Consider the following 19,915-nt stretch of genomic DNA (forward strand, 5'->3'; position numbering starts at 1 on the left):
GTAGCATTCTAGCATTCCATCGGGGATTACGTACTCAGGTGGGTCACAAGCCTAGCTAATGTCAGATGTGGCACTATGCTATGCAGTAGATTGCCGACCGCTCAAAGATAAAGTCGGCCAACTGACAGGATCACATTACATGCAAATGGGATTTTGACTTGTTATGCTTACTCGAGTACATATATATCATCACATACGAAAACACTCAGATCTCACCAATCTCACCAGTCCACCTCGGTAGACACCTCTCTGTGCATATATCATACCATGACCACTCGGACGCTACTCGCTGCTCGAGCAGCACTACCTAGACCCGCAAGACTTTTATCCGGACCGACTCGTTTTTATGTCCGGCCAACTGCACCGTTAGATCCAATCCAGCGGTATAGATTGCACACCTCAGGCAGAAGGAGGAACGAACATGTCTCACCGCCTCATACTCTCTCGACCCATGCAGCAGAAGCTAGAGCATCTTTCAGAGGTCAGTTCTCATCATGTCACAGACCGAGGAGCTAAAACTGATTTGATCTTTCTTGCAGACCCCATGACGAGATACACACACCTGATACAGGATAAAGTGTTGAGGGAAGATCCAAGTCAGAAAGAGATAATCAAGAAGTTACAGCGGCTGTGGAATGATTTAGAACATTATGATCCTGGAGAGATACCGCCAGAGGTGGAAGGGAAATCAGGCGGATTTGTGCGTATTTTACTACTATTTTGCCTCAAGAGGTATTACCACTAATTTAGACAAAACGATATAACCTTTAATATCCAGCTTTCTAGACTGTTAGGCACTCACTCCTCATCCTCTCACCCACCTTCAATCCCTCTCGATAAAGTTCCCAAAGGTCTATACCTATACGGATCAGTAGGTACCGGCAAAACAATGTTGATGGACCTATTCCACTCGACACTTCCATCTCAATTCAAATCTACCCAGAAAGGCGGATACGGATCAACAAGGATACATTTCCATTCGTTCATGTTAGATGTGTTACAGCGGCAGCATGCTGTGACGAAGAAATATCAGATGCAAGGGTTGGGGAAGAAAGATGCCATGCCTGAAGTGGCTAGGAGTCTGGCCGAGGAAGGGAGAGTACTTTGTTTTGATGAGTTTCAAGTGAGTCGACGCATCATTCACGAACATACTTTGTACCTTAATTGATATTTGTATTGCTCTTACAGGTGACAGATATCGTAACGGCCATGATTCTCCGACAGCTTTTAGAGAGATTGATGTCTTACGGTGTGGTATGCGTGATGACGTCAAAGTGAGTATGACAACTTTCTTAGCTGTATTCGTCACTGGAAATCCTACCAGGCAGCTAAATTTGGTCTCCGCACTCTCCTTCGTAGTCGACATCCTGATGAGCTATACATCAATGGTATACAAAGACAGTCATTTATACCTGCCATAGAATTGATCAAAGAGAGATTCGAAGTGGTCGATTTGGATTCCGGTACAGGTGAGTCGATACGTCCCCACACCATCACTGACCATCACCCCATATGATAACTATCCAAACAAAACGTCATGCTACAATGCTGATTATTTATTTTTCATAGACTATCGTAAAATACCTCGAGCACTCTCCAAAGTATACTACTCTCCCCTCTCCCCAGAAGTCAAATCAGAAATGACAAAACTATTCGAATCTCTCGCTTCCACTGATCCTATATCAACCGAAGTAACGCAAAACAAGCAAATCCCTCTATGGGGACGTAATTTGACTGTACCGGAATCATCAGGGTCGATAGCAAGGTTTAAATTCGATGATCTGTGCAATCGACCATTGTCTGCTGCTGATTATCTGGAAATCACGGGAAGGTTTGGGACATTGTTTGTGGAGGATGTACCGAAATTGGGATTGGGGGAGAGGGATCAGGCGAGGAGGTTCATCACTTTTATTGATGGTGAGTTGATGCTCCCATTTGGCTTATATCATATTGAAAGTGGTTGAATACAGAAGAGATGTGCAAGGGAATCTAGAAGATGATGTCGAATATCAAGGAGTGATATGTCACTAGGATTCAAAATTGATGGAAAAGAAATGGTGATATGTCACTTACTGACCTTGATACGTCCTCCCCTTGTAGCATGCTACGAGAACCGTACCAAGATATTCATCTCGTCGGAAGCACCGATCTTCCAGATATTCTCAGATAAACATGGTTCCGCAGCTGAAGACGAACATATGAAAAGTGGTAAGTCGTCATTCCCTCCGCGGACAAATCCAAAAACCGAAGTCGGTAACTTAATCAGCTGATTTCTTGTTATGTGTAACATTATATAGTGATGGAAGAACTAGGTTTGACATCAAGTGATATTGGTGCATCGTCAATTTTCCAAGGTGATGAAGAATTGTTCGCATTTGCTAGATGTGTTAGTAGACTGAGTCAGATGGGTACGAAGGAATGGAGTGAAACTACATGGCAGGAAGAACAACTGTGATAACAATCTTTGAGGCAAGGGACGTGGGGAGTAGACTGATCTAGATCTAGGAAGACGATCAAGATAGCGATAGAAATGAGCTGGACAGCTCGATGGTGTCGAGAATAGATTTAAGATCAATTGCTCAATCGAACAATCCTTTCGGGCATGTTGATCCTGATCACACTATGGCATGCGAAGACGACTGTGGATAAATTTGTCATTACCTATCAACCCAGAGTGAGATCATGTCGCTTTACAGTAGAGAACAAAGTACTATAATCGATTGGTACATCGCATTCGAGTAAAGGATCATCACACACCTTATAACGGTAGCACTCTATGCATTTATTGTTCAATTTGCTAGATTAATATGATATGTTGTATTGTGTTATGTTATAATTGATGTCCTGTGGTTCTGATTGATTGATATATAGCTACAATAGATCCTTCTTCACTTCCGATTAACTCGTGTTGCCGTAGTCGCGTTTAACATCTTTTACGCTCCATACCAAATCTAATCAACAGCTCCTATTGTCTCCCTGTGATACCGGGTTCTGTTCTCACTCCCTCTGCTACTCGGGTTGATCGATTGAGAGTCTTACTGGAGGGAACCAATGTTTATCGAGGGGATATATAGTCCACGTTCGACCTGGTATTTTCCCCCTTTCCTTCTCTAAATGAGTATTTGATGATACATTTCTATATTCTGATTTCCACATCAGGTCCTCCTTCTGGATCCTAATTTGTCTTATTCGGGATACACGCCAGGCTTGGCATGAGAGCGATCGGACCTGAACCCGACCCGATCGAAGATAGGTATGAGAGAGCGTGGGAGTGAAATAGCACGGACTATGACTATTTCAATTCACCCATAGTCTTGATGGCCAACCTCTCAAAAGGTTTCGTTTCGATCCAATTACCCGCTGCATCCACTATCGTCCATAGCAATCCGTGAGTGAGCATGGACCGTATCATTGATACACCGAGGCTGTATTCCAAGATGATAATCAAGACATGAGCCCTCATCACTTTGATCGCGATATTGAGATGATGAACCACTCACCCTCTATACAATCTCGCGATACCCATCAACCAAGGTTTCGGGTTGTCCTTATTCGTACCTCTTACTAATCTTTTCAGTTGGACCCATGGAGTACGAGGTTCGAGACCCGACAATCCTCTTTGTTGGGCTTTCGTCTATGTGTGGAGCAAACAGCAAGACGTTATCATCAGTATATACGTTATGACAAATCTGTAGAGTCATTCCTGCATCTATGACTCACCTTGATAGCCTGTAATAATGATATAATATACCACAAATGCGATCAGCCAACATTCACAATCCATAACGGTATTTCTTGTGAGGAAAAGACTCACGTCGACGGGATAGATCAACGCCCAACTACTAACCCCCGCCAAACTCCCACATAAAAACGGTATCATACTCTTGGGTAAAAAACCTTTAGCCCAATTCGGCACATCACCTTGAATCTCAGCTTTCGCTCCACTTCCTATATCCCCTTCTCCTTGACCTGGGCGGTAAGTGGATTTAGATCGACCAAGATAATAACGCATGACATCGTATTCAGCGAAATACAATGCTGTACCAAGTGTATCACGGATGAAATGTAATCTCCATCCTATATATAGACCCCTATAACCCGATGAGTTGATGATGAGCTTAACAGCTTGGATAGTTGTGGGAGGGACGAATGCCGGAGGTTTCGGTGCGGGTGTGGGGTTGGTAGGTAGGGACGCTCCTGCTGATGGAGGGGGGTTAGGACGGAATATTTCGGGGTGGGAGTCTCGATAGATCTGGTATTCCAGTTGACGACGGACCTGTGTGAAGGACCGAAGTTAGTATGATACGCCGTGTATGCTTGGTAGCAAGAAGATGTGACAGCAAGGAATGTATATTTTTCAAAATACGATCCAGCTAGGGCAACGGACGATAACTCACCTTGACCAGCTCAAAGGGTGCAGAGCCCACACAGACTACCGACCCACTCGCCGCACCCGCTAACCAACTTGTGATAGCGATATCTGCTGCTGAATCTTTTGTGAATAATCCAAGTTTAAGATCCACCCATGGTTGTTGACCTTCTTTGGTGGTAGGGGAAGTTGATGTCGAGGGTACCGAGTTGAGAATCCGTTTAGTTGACGTGTAGATGGTGAATGATATCGTACGGACTATCGATATTGTGATGAGAGGTAGCCTAGACGAAGAGAGTAAGCTATGTTGCTACAAGACTGCGAACAATCAGCTTACGGGAATCCTCTCCATAAACTAGCATATGGCCAACCAAAGATGTCAGCTATAACAGCACAGGAGAATCTCTTTGAAGAACCGGATGCTCACCCGCCTATACCTTCCTCTTTCACTACCTCAGCAGCTAACCTGGGTATCGATAGATTCTCTCTACTAGACTGTAATCTCGACTTTAGCGAGTCTAAGGGGAATCCCGCGAAGGTTGATAACAGCGAAGCTGTGGTTGCTGATACGACCTATTTACGATGAGCCAACCATTCAGCCCTTTTTAGCCTCTGAATTATCATGTCGGTCCTCCTTTGTACACGAGAAGAGGTAGACTAACCACTTTGTGTTCTATAGCACCAAAATATGTCAGCGATGTTCTTCGATAGACATCAGAGATACAAGTCACTTACGACTCAGCCATTCATCAGTCTGTCTAGCTCTCTTGGTCCATGGCCCATCATAAGGAGCCTGGCGGCTGATCATATTGTGTGATACACCTCTATCAGTAATCTACGATCGACATTGACAGTAGAGAGAAAGCCGGAATTGCCGGTCATAAAAAGCTCACCTATCAGCCGTCATGCCCTATATGGAGTATTGATACGTCTTGAACGAGAGTATGGTCCAGTATATGGACGGCGATGAGTTGGGTAGATATGGTATAAGGGATGCGATGGTCGAGAGTGAATATGAGAAAGAGGAGATATAAAAGGTTAATGACATCCAGGATGAGAGAGAAGAAAGGAGTATATGGATGGTATCGGTGATCGCGTAGAGTCGAGCCAAGTTTGACTACTATGTCATTCCCACGTGGCATCATGCTAGGACCACCACCTGGCTACCAAAACTCCACATCTTCTCTATGCATCCCATCTTATGATTTGAATCCAGAAGATGTTCATATCATAGACTCACACGGAAGCTCACCGGACCACTGGCTGACAACGACAGCGATATTGAAAAAGATGATTGTTATACGAGACGAGAATGATCAACCGCCTTCACCATTCTCCTACTTCTTTCCGTTATTACTCATCATGCTAGCCTGTGGTGGGTATCTATACTGGCGAAGGAGGGCACATAACGAATCGCAGACATCTTTACCACTAAAGTGAGCAACGATCCCCACTCTCTTACACCCGTCAGGGGTATATGCTCATGTATAAAGTGGTAATCAGCTTTCCATCGAGAACACCAGCTGGTATACGTCTGTCAGAAGACGGAGTAGGTCTCCCTCTCTCTCTCCATGAAGTCACAATGCAGCTGATGATAGATATTGACATAGCCACCAGCAACTGCTTTCACCCACGACAACGCCTCGACAGACTCCCTACCTACCCATGCCTTACATGAGATTCCCGAATTATACCAGCCGACACCAGTTGCGTACTCTGATACCAATCATCCCATACCTAGCAAAGCAGCGAGTATATTGGGGATAGGGAAGAATAGGAGATCAGCCAAGGGAAAGCATAAAGGTCCAATAGAGGATGAGGAGGATGAGGATGTGGACAGCGAGATAGAAGACATAGCAGAACAGGGCAAGTTTGGAAAAGGAGATGAAGGTGAAATTGGCTCGGATAGTGATGATGATGAGTTGGGACCTTTTGAAAAGAAGTAGATAGATCATGCATGATTGTTGTACATTTGATGGCCGTCGTGCTTTCACTGGCTATTGTGCCCTTCCTCGCTCTTCCGACTGCTCATGTCATCATGAACTGATCCACCGATGTGATCGGATAACACTGCCTAACCGTAAGTAACTTAAGAGTTGACGGTATAACGAACGCTCCCCCAACCTCCAAAGTCGCACGCGTCAAAACGAGTTAATCAATTGGCCAACGTGACAAGTTTACTCAAGTTAATCCATGTCTCACCGTCCCATCTATCCATCTTTACAACATTACAGGTTCACCAAATATCTAGCATATAACCTCTGATCAGCAACTCGACAGCTGTATAGGGTGCTGTAGGACTGCAGCAGGCTCAGCAAGAACGACACGACACGTATCTCTCCTCATATCGTGTATCATTAAGGACGTGATCGACATTCATCATCCTCCCTCCACCTCATCTGCCTTGTAACAACCTCAAATCCCTTAATACCTATCTCTCATAACTTATAAAGCTTGATGCAGCCTGGCATACCCTCCAGCCATCATGTCCCACGCATTACTGTACGTGACTACTTCGCATCACAGCCTGTAATATCTATAGCTCACATCTTTCAATTCATAAATCTAGTCTCCGGCTGTTCCTCTCCCCATACTTCTCCGTGTCGCTTGCCATGCAATATCTCAAGACGTATCCCGATAATATAGGTATATCTCATTATCTATGCTGGAGAATGAAGAAGATGCCTCCGGAGGAAGTGGAGTTTTATTGGCCTCAGATATGGTATGTCCTCTATCTAACATGCAAACCGTATCAGAAAGGTCTAACTGAGATTTTATCGCCTGATAGTCATTTATTACTCACGTATCCTACTCAATCAAATGCTCTGGAATCATTCATACTATCAAGAGCTGAGGAGAGTACGCATTCTGCTATGCTGGTGAGTTTCACAGCTGCTTTGTTGTATGTTGTCTTAGTAGCTAATCCTCTTTGGCGATTGCGCTAGACATTTTGGTTCATGCAAGCTGCCTTGAGGGATCTGACACCATCTAGAATTACGAATCCGCGTCCATTCATGATCTGTCAGAGGATATTGCATAAATGTCATGAGATCATATTCGGAGATCCACCTGAACCTTCCAGATCACCTTATCGCTCTCTACCCCAATCACCTTCCATGTCTCCCTCATCAAGCTCAAGAGGACTGTCTCTCACAACTTCCTCGTCAACTCCTTCTGGTGGGTTCATGAAGTCTTCTTCAACTACTAGTGGCCCCGTCCGAGTAAATAATCATATACCACCTGCGTTGGTGGGTATGGGGGTGATATTGGCTAGTGCACCTGGTATGAGTGGGTTAGTGGAACTAGCAGGCGACTGGGCTATAACACAGGGAAGGAGACCTAGAGATGATCCGGAGAGAAACGCAAGTGGAAGATCGATGGTAGAAGTTGACCAATCTGGAGGGGCAGATTTATCATCCCCCAATAGGTGGAACAAGAGGAATGCCAATGGTACAATGTTGGCGGATGATGAGGATAATTCGGAAGAGGATGAAGACACCAATCAATCTCAAGCTGCGTCAACAATCAAAAGATCTTTATCACCTTTACCTCAGTCTCAACATCCTCAGTCTATGATCCAATTGCAGCACCATTCAGGATCTGCCACCACACCCAACTTGTCTAGATCACCTTCTCCCAATCCATTACTCGGTAAAGGTAGACCAAGAAAAGGCTCCGACCCTTTCGGACAATTAACCCCTTCACAATCTCAACCTCAATCAATATCCGGTTCGAGTAAGAATTATATCCATAATCATACACCACCCAAATCGACCCATCAACCGTTCTACTCGGTACCGGAATTACCAGTGTCAAGATCAGCAAGTTCCAATCGATTATATCCCTTAGATAGACCCCCACCCCCTGAAGCTATCTTAGCTACGTACAGTATCGATGCTCAGAGACAGTTGCTGAGAAGTCATTATTGTAGGAGCGAAGTCAGGTTTTTACTATTACTGGAGGATATAAGTAATAGGTTATTGGTGATTCCTAAACCTGCTAGAGTCAGTGCGTTGAGAGCGGAATTGACTAGTTTGAACCACAATTTACCTGCGGAGGTGAGTTCGACCATTATTCTTCCCTTAGAATGAGACTCAAAGCTGAATTCATCGTTCTGCGTGTCCATAGGTGTGTATGCCATTATGGTGCGCGGCAGACCACGGTCATGAATCAGGAGGCGAAACTTCCGCTGGACATCCGCTGAAATCACGTCCCGGAGGAGATAGAGTCCGATCGAAAGCCCACGCCAGGGTAGTGAGGATATCACCCGGTGATTCGGTCGTCCTCAACTCCGCTGAGAGAGCACCTTATCTCATCCATGTAGAAATCCTAGAAGGTGATTTGGATTTTGACCCTATAAGGAGGGAAAACCGGGATTTACTCAAGAAGATCGTTGTCCAAGAGGATATGAAGAGGAGAAAATTGAATCATCCGACTTCGATCGGCGGTGCAGCGACGGGAGGTGTCACACCTGGTACACCAGATTTATCAGCCTCTAATGGTTTAGGATTTGGAGGTGCCGATGGACCAGGATTTGGATCACCCATGCCATCCTCTTTACCACGCATCGACACATCTGAGCAAGAACCAGAATCATCTAGGAAGGACATCACACCTGATGAGATTGAGGAAATGGACCTGGTCGAACAATTATATGGAGCCAAATTATCCGTTCATGATACGATACCGGACCTTTCTGATAGTGTACCATTACCTACTGCACCGAAGAACAAACAGTTGGATATGGTAGCTTGGGAAAAAGGATCTTCAATCTCTGAATTCCCTTCAAGAAGATCATCATTAGGTGGGAATGGGATATTGGGTTCACCAAGCTTACCTAAAACACCTGATCTATTATCAAACGTCAATCAATATCTTATTACTTCGCCTATAGGTGAAGATCCAACCCATTTGGATGTACCTTCCAACTCTCAATCAACATTACGCTCAGCACCTTCTTCGCCGAGTTTGGCTAATCAGGAAATTGGATTACATACACCTACAAAACGGGCCATTACGTTAGAAGATTATTCAGAGAGAATGCGAACTGCCGCTGTCATGTTAGCTCAACTTAATGCATCTCTCGTATCACCCACGCAAGAAGCCGGAGGGGGAGTACAGGGTAATCAGAGTGGCTCATCATCTTGGATACCTGGAACAGGATGGATAACTGGTAAATCACCGGGTGGAGAAGGACAATCATCTTTACCTCCACCACCGAAAGTAGAAGCGGCAGGAGGTAAATTGAAATTGGCTGCTGCTCAAGCTGCTGCGATAAGAGAGAGGATCATGGAAGAGATGATGGCATTGGAGGAAGAACGAGTAGCGAGAATGACAGATAGACCTGAAGGTGTGGAAATCACCACTTCCTCGACTCCAGTTGATGGGAAGAGTGATGGTGCTGGTGCTGGTGCTGAGGGCGGACATCAGACGGCGGAGGATGAAGGGATCGTAAGGAGGGAATTGAATAAAGCAGATCCTTCAGGTAAGTCAAACAACATAAAATCAACAAGTAATAGATTGTCCTTTTCTTCAGAAAAAGTACTGATTATGTCAACTCATTCTAGCCGCGGTATTCAAAGAGTCTTGGACAGCTAAGAAGTCTAGGATAAGAGCTAGTTCACCTTGGGGTCATTTGGCTAATTGGGATGTGAGTGAAACCTCAATTTATTTTCCAGGATGATACTACCAACCCTTTTTGCCTTTGTTCTCCAACGCTCATAATCATATTCTGCTTTGTCTTGTAAAACAGGTCATATCGGTGATTGTGAAGACAGGAGCGGATCTTAGACAAGAACAACTGGCCACTCAGCTGATAGAGAGGTTCAGTAGGATATGGAAAGAGGAGAAGTGTGAATGCTGGGTCAGGTTGTGAGTGGATCTTGTCATATTATTTGCAGATTGCGGTGATGGTCATCGGCTAATCTGCTTTGGAAACACCCAGCTTCCGGATATTGATAACTGGGGAGACATCCGGTTTGGTCGAGACTATCACAGATGCTGTCTCCGTTCATTCTATCAAAAAGGGAGAGTACGCTAAGAGATTGGCAGAAGGTGGTCCGATAGGACACGTATCGTTGAAAGACCATTATGTCAATGTAAGTCGCCTTCACATCGTGAGAGTTACTATACTGATGATTCTATTGTTCATTGCTTAGACATATGGTAAACCCGATTCAGGTCGATATCTCCGCGCTCAGCGGAACTTTATACGTTCCCTCGCAGGCTATTCCATCGTCACCTACTTACTCCAAATCAAAGATCGACATAATGGAAACATCCTGGTAGATCACGATGGGCATTTGATACATATCGATTTTGGGTTCATGTTATCGAATTCTCCAGGTAATATGGGTTTCGAAGCTGCTCCGTTCAAGATGCCACTGGTGAGTATGCGTTTCGTGGAACTCAGCAATCAAATTGCAACCACTCTATCATTTCATTTTTTCTCGTCGTGTGCGAATAATGATACTGATTGTTCTGGTACCCGTTTGTGTTGCAGGAATACGTCGATATAATGGGTGGATTAGATAGTCCAGGTTATATGTATTTCAAGAAACTCTTCAAAGAGGGTTTCGAAGCGGCTAGGAAACATTCGGACAGCTTGATCAGTGAGTTTGACCTCTAATTCCACTGCCCATAGAAATCTATAGATTGTCAGTAATAGAGCTAATATGGTATTGGGTTTATAGCAATTGTCGAACTCATGCAGAAGAGTGCGTCAGATTCAATTCAAGGTTATGTCGTGGATGAGTCGCTAATGTGATGGATGATGTTTGATAGATTCGAAATTAGATTGTTTCACGTTGTTCGGCGAACAAACCTCTACCCATTTCAGAGAAAGGTTCCAATTGGGATTGACCACCCAAGCGGTGGATACCTATCTGGAGAGGTTGATAGTCAGTTCGACGGGTAGTAATTATACGAGGTTGTATGATACTTTCCAATATTACAGGTGAGTGACCGGTCATTGTCAATAGGGTATTTTTGCTGATTGTTTTGATTTTGTATTTGGTTGGGCTATATAGTCAAGGTGTATTGTAAGGACAGACATCAGATAGATCTATAATGGGTGTACGGGAAGGTGCAGTAAGATAAGTATGACTAGTGACGATGTAGGCAGAACAAAAGGATGATCGCTGGTCATGGGAAAGAAGAAAGATACTGTAATTGTACTTCCATTCTAGCTTGTACAAAAGTAAGGCATAATAGATTAATCATGCATTTTTGACATTTGACGTAATCAATCTCAAACTCAAAGCGAAATCGCGATCAGAAGCTAGCCACGCGTAGAAGGCAAGTCGCAGCAACATTGCTGGAAGTATAGTTGTAGTGGTTAGAGAATCCGACCGAATGTAGCTGATGTGGATCTCCAACCTCCCCTGCTCTCTTGTATAACTGATCGCAGACAAGGTGATGACTGATGCCAGCCATAATGTAAAGGAGACACTGGCAGGTATTCCCAACCACGTAAAGGAGAGATAACCTTCCATGCGATTGAATCACGAAAGGCGAAGAGACGGCCAAGTTTGATAACATCAAGTAAAGTAGTATCATACCTGGACTTAATGATGAATCACTTCCTTTGTCAATTACGAATTGAAAATCTTGGCAAATCACCGCCGTTATTCATTCACGCTTCCTTGAAAGGGTTTGTACCATGATCGAATATAAATCACGCAGCGAAGATGATATAAAGAAAGGAACAAATGTTAGCCTTTCATTCGGTAAACTTCCGACATAATTAGTCACTGATCAATGAACCACAAGCAAGTAGCCTTAAAAGCGGGAGGTTGAAGACAAGTTCCATAAAGGTCAGCTGCATTAATCTCATCCTATCGACCAGTATTCTATCAGCGAAGTGCAGTTGACATCATGGCTGCACCATTTCCATTCCCAGAGATATTTCTCAGACCAGCTGCCTGTCTCTCAGTGGACGATGCGACTGTACAAATAAAGTACGAAGGCACGCTCTCAACAGGATCTCCCAGTACCACATGTCAAGTACAATCAGTCACCTTGAGCTCCATGAGATTGTATGACACATGCATACCAGAGGAATACAATTTCACCAGCCGATACACCAACCAAGACGATTGGGAAGTTCTGGTGGACGACTCTGTGTCGGGTCGACTGAGCATTCCCAGAAAGAAAAAGTTTCAATTATGGAAAGGAAGCCTAGTGCGAATCGCAGGAGATCCTTCAGTTGGAACATCGTCTAATGAATTTGTTCCTTTGACTGAAGATGGACTAGACATCCGGTCAGAATGGTTGACAATCAGCGAGTCTTCAACTAGAACTGAATGGGATGGAGCGCAGACTTTCCATGTTCCTACACGAGGAACATTCTTACAAAGTATGAGAAACTCCATCGCGCGATGCTACGAGGTTGAACAGGTGAGAGATACAGGTATAGACATGGTATCTCAAGTACCGGAGGGATCACCCGTATACGATTTAGAGAAGTATACGCTCAATTGTTCAGCTTTGATTCCTGAGAATTTCTCTGCCTATAGAGGTGAGAGAGTTCCGATCATCATTTTGAACAGTGATTTCGATTTGTCTGCCACAAATCCGGTGGCAGACTATCGAGGTCCCGTTAGATGGGTTACTCCCGATACTAGCGCTAGTACAACCCGTGGACAACGAATCATTCCAAGGCTAGCCCAGGCTGAGTCTTGAGTACATTTACGGTGAAGTCGATACTGCATGGATAGGCGGGGAAGGTGGGTTGAAATGAGAGGGCAGTGGTTCTGAATTTCGGAAGTTGGTATGAGTTCTCACCTGTACAGTATCAGTTATGCTTTGCTTCATGTAGTATATCAGAGCATATCTCGGATCAGTCGCCCCTGGGCTATGAAACGCACAGCCCACAGTATCCCTTGCCAATCTGAAAGTCATCCACATTCTATTTCCTTTCAAGGTGTCTTCCAGTGTTCCCAGTACAAGTTTCAAGGAGTTCCGAAGCCCTTGGAGTGATCTGGGTTGCACCTTCACCTTTGTGTGCTTGCGAAATGCATGATCCTTCCCGACACTGTCACCTCAAATGGCTCACATGCTCAGGTCACAATTGATTTCGAGTCCGAAGGTGATTCCGATCAACCAGGTATCAACACGAGCAATCAAGATTTAGAAAGACTTCGACACACTTTTGCTGATGACCGACAATTCAATCTTTGGAAAGTCGATTCCATCCAGATTGGATCGGTTAACCATCCCGAGGCCCAAGCAAGTCTGTTCATACCTCGTACTGTTAACCCAGCTCAGGAGTGTGGCAAGCGTGTGTCAATAAGGGAACATTTTCACCGATCAATCCATTTTCCGGCTGTTTATCTACTTACATCCCAGACAGACTAATTCATCAATTCTACCTTGGTCATTCTCGAGCATCTAATGGGTCATATAGCCTGCAACACCTCTCCTTTCTGGGTCCGGAGTATTCAGTATCGTACGTCAAAGCCATCCCAGGCCTTTCCTTACTTACGCCTGCTCATCCAGATGATGATGATCCAGTCAAGATGGTAGCTTTGGCAGAGAGATTTGATCTCAGCTTAGATACTATCACATGCCGCGCCCAGGCCGAGTGGTATGAGCCGGCATGAGATGATAGCAGAGGTTGCGAGACTCGCTCTCTAGGCCTTGCTAATAAGTGTCTACACATGCATCAACTAAAGAGTGAGACAATCATTCAAAGCAAGTACCCAGCGCCAACATATCTTTCTTTGATTTCCCACTCTCCCAGCTCTTCTTAACAGTCGCTTTGAGCTCTTTCATTCTCTGTCTCATATCTCTACCTTCAAGACCTCGTATCTTGTCCCAAGTCTCTTTCAGTTCAGCTCTGATAGCTTCTTCCGTACCTACGATGACCGTTCCATCATAGAGCTTGTTGAATTCGGGTTTGGAGAAGGTTTTGACTTGTTTAAGGTCGATTGCCACTTTGTATATCTCAGATACTACATTATAACATCAGCAAAACGAGTTTCTGCACTAACATGGGTCCTGTCTATACCATCAGACGTTGGTGACTTACACATGGAAGTAAATTCTCCTTGATCAGCTGCGAATGGCATACATACCATTGGAAGTTCTGCTAACATTGCCTGCAAGCATAATGTCATGATCAGCCACTACAGTGCAGACTATTCGAGTGGTACGATACTGCACCGTACATTGACTTACTTCGGCAGTACTGTTTGATCCACAGTGAGACTACAATCGACAACGTTTAATGAATATGCTACTTGCTTTATCTTACGATAGTATATCACGGACTCACCAAGAAATACCCGGTAGCATCATGATTGACGACATCCCATTGAGGGGCACACTTCACCGCACAACAATTCTCATCATCTTTCAACTCATCCAGCAATTCCTGAGGCACCTGAACAATTCCTGAAGCGTGGGCGAAAACAAATGGAAATCCAGATTCTTTAAGTGATTCAAGGATATATTTAATGAGTTCAGGTCGAAGTACAGGGAAGAAGAGTGATCCTAAACTGTATACACAAATTGTCAGCACACCAGGATTGAAAAGTTTATCAGCTCATACATTCGGAATGATTCCTTTTCATATGACTTTTACCGACTCACCTAACATAGATAACACTGTTTGGTCCATACTTCTTACCCATCTTATCCAAGAATGTGAAAACTCTCTCATCATCTTCATTCTTAGCTTTTCGCTCGGGAAGTTCTCCAGCCCAAACAGCATCGGGGAATCGAGGACTACCGATAACAAAAACCAAGAATGGGAGATCACTCAAGGCTCCCTTCACTTCTTATCCCATATATGACTGTTATCATCTACTGGCCCAACCATGTAGATGCGTTTATTCAATTCTTTCTCCAAAGCCTCGACAGCTTCTAGTTCCAAATCCGCGCTGGTAGGACAAATCAAACCCTTTGTGGCACTGTCGTTGACTGCTTTGTAGGATGGTATGATCGACATGAATGCCTGAGGAGGCATAGGGATGGTATCGAAGTTTGGCCCTACGGATACAGTGACATCGATAACAACAGGTCATGAGAGGAATCACACTTCCAGTGTAGACTCATAGCTGGGAAAGACTTACACCACTCATCTATGATATCGGGGAGAGTGGATTAGCAAAATGGATGGGCTGTAACATTGACAATGTCAAAAGAAGTTAACTTAGAGTCAAACTTGGGAGGTAAACCGGGGATTGTCTTCACTATTCCTTCAGTCTTAAAGCCATGCTACCATGGGAATCGGTACGATCAGCAATTATAAAGTTGACCAAAATACCTGTCGAAAAGGGAACACTTACTTCGGCATAAGCTTCCAGAACATCCCTGCCTCTGACAATATCTTCATCTACAAGTCTTCGCATCTTAGCGAAAGATCCTCCCTTCTCTTCTATCGCCAAAGTACTATATGTTCGATAAGCGAGGTTTCAGCAGGACCGATTTCCTCCCCAGATGTTAACAGAAAAATGAAATTGTAGTTGACTTACTGGTAAGTGGCTGCTGCATTACTAGGAATAAATCCTATCAAAGGTATCGATGGTCTTTCAATTTCGGAGGTGATACCATTCATCACGTTCGGAATGAAAGTTTGGAAGCACTATAATAATCAGAACACAGTGTTCAACCTCCTGAGTTAGTACAGTATCATGACTGAGTATGTTTCAAGGTTTGACTCACATCGTAAATCATGAAACTGAGAGGAATATCCTCAAACTTGTTGATCGTGCCATCAAGCCTATGTCCTCTACTCATAAGAGCTTTGATGAAACTAGGCAAAGTCCTAGCGTAATCCCTACCTTCTTGAGCCATCGTTTCAGGAGTCCATTCATCTGGAAGATGGAATTCGGGTGAGATACAGGTTATAACTTGTAATCTATCTACTATCGCTTTATCCTCTTGTTGTTGTTCTGCTAAAGTCGTATGGTGAGTGGCTTTTCCAGCTCCAGTCTCAGAGATTGGACTTGAAATGCCAGATCCAGAGGGAGATTTGGTATAGATATGAGCGAAAGAAGTTGATTTCAACTCTGATTCGACCCTTAGCGCGGTAGATGGAGTAACCAGAATTGTCAGGTGGAGATGAGGGTGGAGAAATAGCAGGTTAAGGGATAGCTGTAACAAGGGTCGAAGATGTCCCCTACAAGCAAGTATCCACCAAGCATTCAATCAGTACAGTAACCTTTGCAGATGATACAATCGTTGATCAGTTGGATGATGTGATGATGACTTACCACATAGCTAGGGGGACTACAACGAAATGAGCTGGTTTGACAATGGTCATCTTGGCTGGTCAATGAGCTGTATGGGAAAGCAAGGGTGTGTGAAAGGAGCGGATCTGGAATCAGAAGTTGATGGCAATCCTTCTCTCGGAAGTCAGTAGTTCGTCTTATATATATATGTATAAGTACCTTCCCTTCAGAGAAACTCCCAGCGGAAAATACTTCTTGGTCTTACTCATCACTTTCGCTTGAGATCTCCAAGGGATCTCGGACATGGAGTGACGACAGCATCGCATCGCATCGCATGTTGCTTACTACCACATGTAAGATACACGTTGTACCAAGTAGCGTTTCACCATCGCCCTAAGGATGGATAGTTGGTTTTACAGTCTGATCAAGTCAGGGATAAACGTGCTAAGAGGTCAATGCCTCACACAAGTCGTCATCTCCAGGGCTGTATCACCGTGACACCGGCGGTATGGGTGTATGTCGTATATCTACCATTAACTTGCCATCGGAATGGCATCAGTAGTATTACTCGGGAAGCTGTTCAGTGTGAACTGGGTTGAACGTCCATGATTTGTTAGTACAACATATGTGCCTGATTGATCATCCCAGATCTACAGTACACAATCAATCAAACCCCAAAAGTCCAGGCAGTGCTTCATGTCTAATATGAGTGCATTATTCCCACATTGTTCAAGATGCATAACTCACGTTACCCCTTCTCGTATCGGTAAGTAGATAACTTAAAATATAGATCTACACCCTTGCAACGTGCTGTGTTGGCTTGTGGCTTGGCAAGAGTACGTACAAAAGTATAAATAAGGTGACCAGATCTCATAGGTCTGACAGGAACTCCGACTGAAAGTGCACTACATGCTCGAATTCGGTACAGCCCGACATAGGATTCCCCTCTCATCACTCCTCATCTTGGATGTAGATATCCGACCCAAAAAAAAAGACCAAGTCGAAACCCGAGGAGCTGACGGTCAATCTGTATTGATCCTGTTGAGAAGTGCATCGTGCGTATTCAGAACGGTGAGGTCGTGAAACCGATGTCGCCCAATTGCGTGTGATCCGTTATCGTTCAACTTCGACCAGAGATGGCACTCGGAAGATGGTTGTTCGAAGTAGCCGCATTGCTGCTGGAAAATCTGAGGTCACGAATAGAATGAATCGGTCAGAATGATAAATCGAGGAGACAAGCATACAGACGAAAGTATCTCGGAAAATTGCATACGTACCATACGAGTATATAATCCCTAAAACCGTCGGTATGCGTAAACGGATTTATATTCCCAATATCCGATTTTCACCAGACTGAGAGAGTGCTCCGTGGAACTGTATGTTCTGATAAGATCAGTTTCGTTTGGTCCCAATTTCGGCGTAGTAGAGTCGTTAGACTGACCTGCCCAACTTGCCATACCAAGAATTCTTCTTTCTTACTGAGACTATCTCGCTTTCTACTCCGAGCAAAGTGAGTGAGCTCGTGCACATACACCAAGCCTATACAATCCTCACTGACTTCTTCAACACATCTATCTTCTTGATTACATATTCCCTTGCTTCAGCCAATGACATATCCATATGTAAATCTAGACCTAAGTCGAGGGTGACAGTCTTGGTATCGGATCTGCGAATGTGAGGCCACCATTGTCAACTGCTACGGACCTACAACTGCTTTGAAGGGGACCTTACATTCTAGTTTCTACCCATACACCCGCTCCAAGTTCACTTAGCGTTTCTATTCCCCTCTCATCAGCCTCTTCGAGTTGGTCGAGTTTATTTAGAAGATTATCGCTGAAGAGCATGGATGTCAGGCATCAGCAGAACAACGTGCCCCTCCGTTTAGTGAGACTCACTATTCGGAAATATCATGTTCCACTGAAATCAAAGCGTGTCTGGTCACATCGAGTTCCGGTAATAGTGTGCTCTGCAGATGCGCAGAGTATATTTGCGCCCTCTCTGGTTGAGTTGGAGCTGTGGCTGTGAACAGAGAACTCATATTGCTGATGTCTCCTTACCTCATGGTCCTTGAGTTGCAATCAACAGTGTTGAATTCCTCTGAATGCTTTCGAGAAAATGACAAGTGGGTTCAGGAGCGGAATCAAATTTCCACAACTGACTACGACTACGTCACATCCTCCCGACCAATTGCTACTATAACAACAACACTCTTGCTCCTGTCTCCCATTAATTTTCAGCTCTTCATCTGAGCACACGACACCATCTCATCGCTAGGCAAGATGTCAAACCCTCAACGCACATATACCAATCCGTTCTACACCCCTCCTCCTGCTGCACCCACACCTCCAGCAGGGAGACCACCCACCTCGCCACCTCCCGCATATAACAATTCCAGTCGACCAGGACAATCTCAACCTCAACCATCTGCCGAGCCAGTTCAGTACGGCTCCTTATCTTCCTTGGGTAGCGGCCGAGCTGCTCCACCACCTCCTCCACCATCATCCTCTTCATCATTCAGTTATCAACCTGATCCACAACGACAGGGATACAGAGCTCAATCAGAATATCAATCTTCTTCGGGGTCTGGAGGTAGGAAGTTACCGCCTGTAGGGAGGGACGGGATGATGCCTCCTGTACCGCCCGAACCACCAAGGAGGAATGTACCTACTTGTGAGTGCTCACTTCTTCTAAACGATGTAACATATAGCTTTAGGTGGTGAAGTCGATACTCAGTAAGAATACTTGACTGACACTTCGTCTTCTATATCACACACAGCCCCTGCGACCGCATCGACCACTACAGGCGCTTCTTCATACCTGAAGCAGGCCCAAGGATACATACCCGAAAGAGCTCAGAATACATTCGGAGCAGCGGCGGATAGAGTCAATGATGGTTGGAGAAGCGTTGCAACGAATGAAAGGAAAGATCAGGTGGGTGCGATTTAGCAGAATGCGTGCGATATACTACATTGTTCATCGTACTCATAATCCGGCATCATGGCATGATCTACATACCATGCCATCATTCTCGTTCTTGTCACTGACTAGCTCTGGTTTTACAGGTCATGTCGGGTCTAGGTAAATTGGGAGCAGGAGCCGCAAAATTGACAGCTAAAGGCGCTTATCAAATTGGTAAATTCGCTTCGAAATAGTAGATACTCTCAACACGGGATCGTCTTGAGACACATAACGAACAAAAAGAAGCACAAGGATAGAAAGGTTCTTACGGAAGTTGTATGGTATCTATTTATTAAGTTTTATTCTACATGTATCATCTCCACAAAAGTGTTTTTCAGGTTGTTCAACAATCATCCTGGATAGCCTTCCGTCGTACTTATGCAAATTGAACTAACTCTCTACTATAAAATCG

The 19,915-nt window shown here is 44.5% G+C and overlaps 8 protein-coding genes across 8 annotated transcripts; 5 read left to right on the plus strand and 3 right to left on the minus strand.

Annotated features, from left to right (window-relative positions):
• Positions 1–267: 267 nt before the first annotated feature.
• L199_006774 (uncharacterized protein) lies at positions 268–2,455 on the plus strand (the record flags this gene model as incomplete). Its single annotated transcript, XM_064892471.1, has 8 exons — positions 268–481; positions 540–700; positions 779–1,123; positions 1,189–1,274; positions 1,360–1,469; positions 1,570–1,917; positions 2,101–2,208; positions 2,298–2,455. The coding sequence occupies 8 exons, from the start codon at positions 268–270 to the stop codon at positions 2,453–2,455; spliced, it is 1,530 nt and encodes a 509-aa protein (XP_064748543.1).
• An 837-nt stretch (positions 2,456–3,292) lies between these two features.
• On the minus strand, positions 3,293–5,177 carry L199_006775 (uncharacterized protein; the record flags this gene model as incomplete). Its single annotated transcript, XM_064892472.1, has 8 exons — positions 3,293–3,425; positions 3,501–3,634; positions 3,815–4,276; positions 4,398–4,653; positions 4,707–4,724; positions 4,797–4,942; positions 5,032–5,042; positions 5,105–5,177. 8 exons carry the CDS (start codon positions 5,175–5,177, stop codon positions 3,293–3,295), a joined length of 1,233 nt encoding a protein of 410 aa, XP_064748544.1.
• Positions 5,178–5,731: 554 nt separating this feature from the next.
• Positions 5,732–6,315, plus strand: L199_006776 (uncharacterized protein; the record flags this gene model as incomplete). Its single annotated transcript, XM_064892473.1, has 3 exons — positions 5,732–5,805; positions 5,873–5,918; positions 5,980–6,315. The coding sequence occupies 3 exons, from the start codon at positions 5,732–5,734 to the stop codon at positions 6,313–6,315; spliced, it is 456 nt and encodes a 151-aa protein (XP_064748545.1).
• Positions 6,316–6,854: 539 nt separating this feature from the next.
• Positions 6,855–11,328, plus strand: L199_006777 (uncharacterized protein; the record flags this gene model as incomplete). Its single annotated transcript, XM_064892474.1, has 13 exons — positions 6,855–6,871; positions 6,939–7,091; positions 7,158–7,248; positions 7,315–7,487; positions 7,578–8,427; positions 8,498–9,854; positions 9,937–10,019; positions 10,122–10,240; positions 10,314–10,467; positions 10,528–10,755; positions 10,872–10,980; positions 11,062–11,085; positions 11,153–11,328. 13 exons carry the CDS (start codon positions 6,855–6,857, stop codon positions 11,326–11,328), a joined length of 3,534 nt encoding a protein of 1,177 aa, XP_064748546.1.
• Positions 11,329–12,244: 916 nt separating this feature from the next.
• On the plus strand, positions 12,245–13,051 carry L199_006778 (uncharacterized protein; the record flags this gene model as incomplete). The annotated part of the gene is made up of 1 exon (XM_064892475.1): positions 12,245–13,051. One exon carries the CDS (start codon positions 12,245–12,247, stop codon positions 13,049–13,051), a length of 807 nt encoding a protein of 268 aa, XP_064748547.1.
• Positions 13,052–14,053: 1,002 nt separating this feature from the next.
• On the minus strand, positions 14,054–16,637 carry L199_006779 (uncharacterized protein; the record flags this gene model as incomplete). Its single annotated transcript, XM_064892476.1, has 12 exons — positions 14,054–14,322; positions 14,400–14,469; positions 14,549–14,578; positions 14,646–14,868; positions 14,963–15,097; positions 15,184–15,361; positions 15,441–15,453; positions 15,506–15,589; positions 15,661–15,763; positions 15,847–15,956; positions 16,037–16,493; positions 16,588–16,637. The coding sequence occupies 12 exons, from the start codon at positions 16,635–16,637 to the stop codon at positions 14,054–14,056; spliced, it is 1,722 nt and encodes a 573-aa protein (XP_064748548.1).
• Positions 16,638–17,868: 1,231 nt separating this feature from the next.
• Positions 17,869–18,583, minus strand: L199_006780 (prefoldin, alpha subunit; the record flags this gene model as incomplete). Its single annotated transcript, XM_064892477.1, has 5 exons — positions 17,869–17,919; positions 17,987–18,041; positions 18,104–18,211; positions 18,277–18,378; positions 18,441–18,583. 5 exons carry the CDS (start codon positions 18,581–18,583, stop codon positions 17,869–17,871), a joined length of 459 nt encoding a protein of 152 aa, XP_064748549.1.
• Positions 18,584–18,824: 241 nt separating this feature from the next.
• L199_006781 (uncharacterized protein) lies at positions 18,825–19,697 on the plus strand (the record flags this gene model as incomplete). The annotated part of the gene is made up of 3 exons (XM_064892478.1): positions 18,825–19,215; positions 19,322–19,476; positions 19,608–19,697. The coding sequence occupies 3 exons, from the start codon at positions 18,825–18,827 to the stop codon at positions 19,695–19,697; spliced, it is 636 nt and encodes a 211-aa protein (XP_064748550.1).
• Positions 19,698–19,915: the final 218 nt, after the last annotated feature.

Source organism: Kwoniella botswanensis, chromosome 1, assembly GCF_036426115.1.
Source record: "Kwoniella botswanensis chromosome 1, complete sequence".
In the NCBI taxonomy this organism is placed as follows: domain Eukaryota; kingdom Fungi; phylum Basidiomycota; class Tremellomycetes; order Tremellales; family Cryptococcaceae; genus Kwoniella; species Kwoniella botswanensis.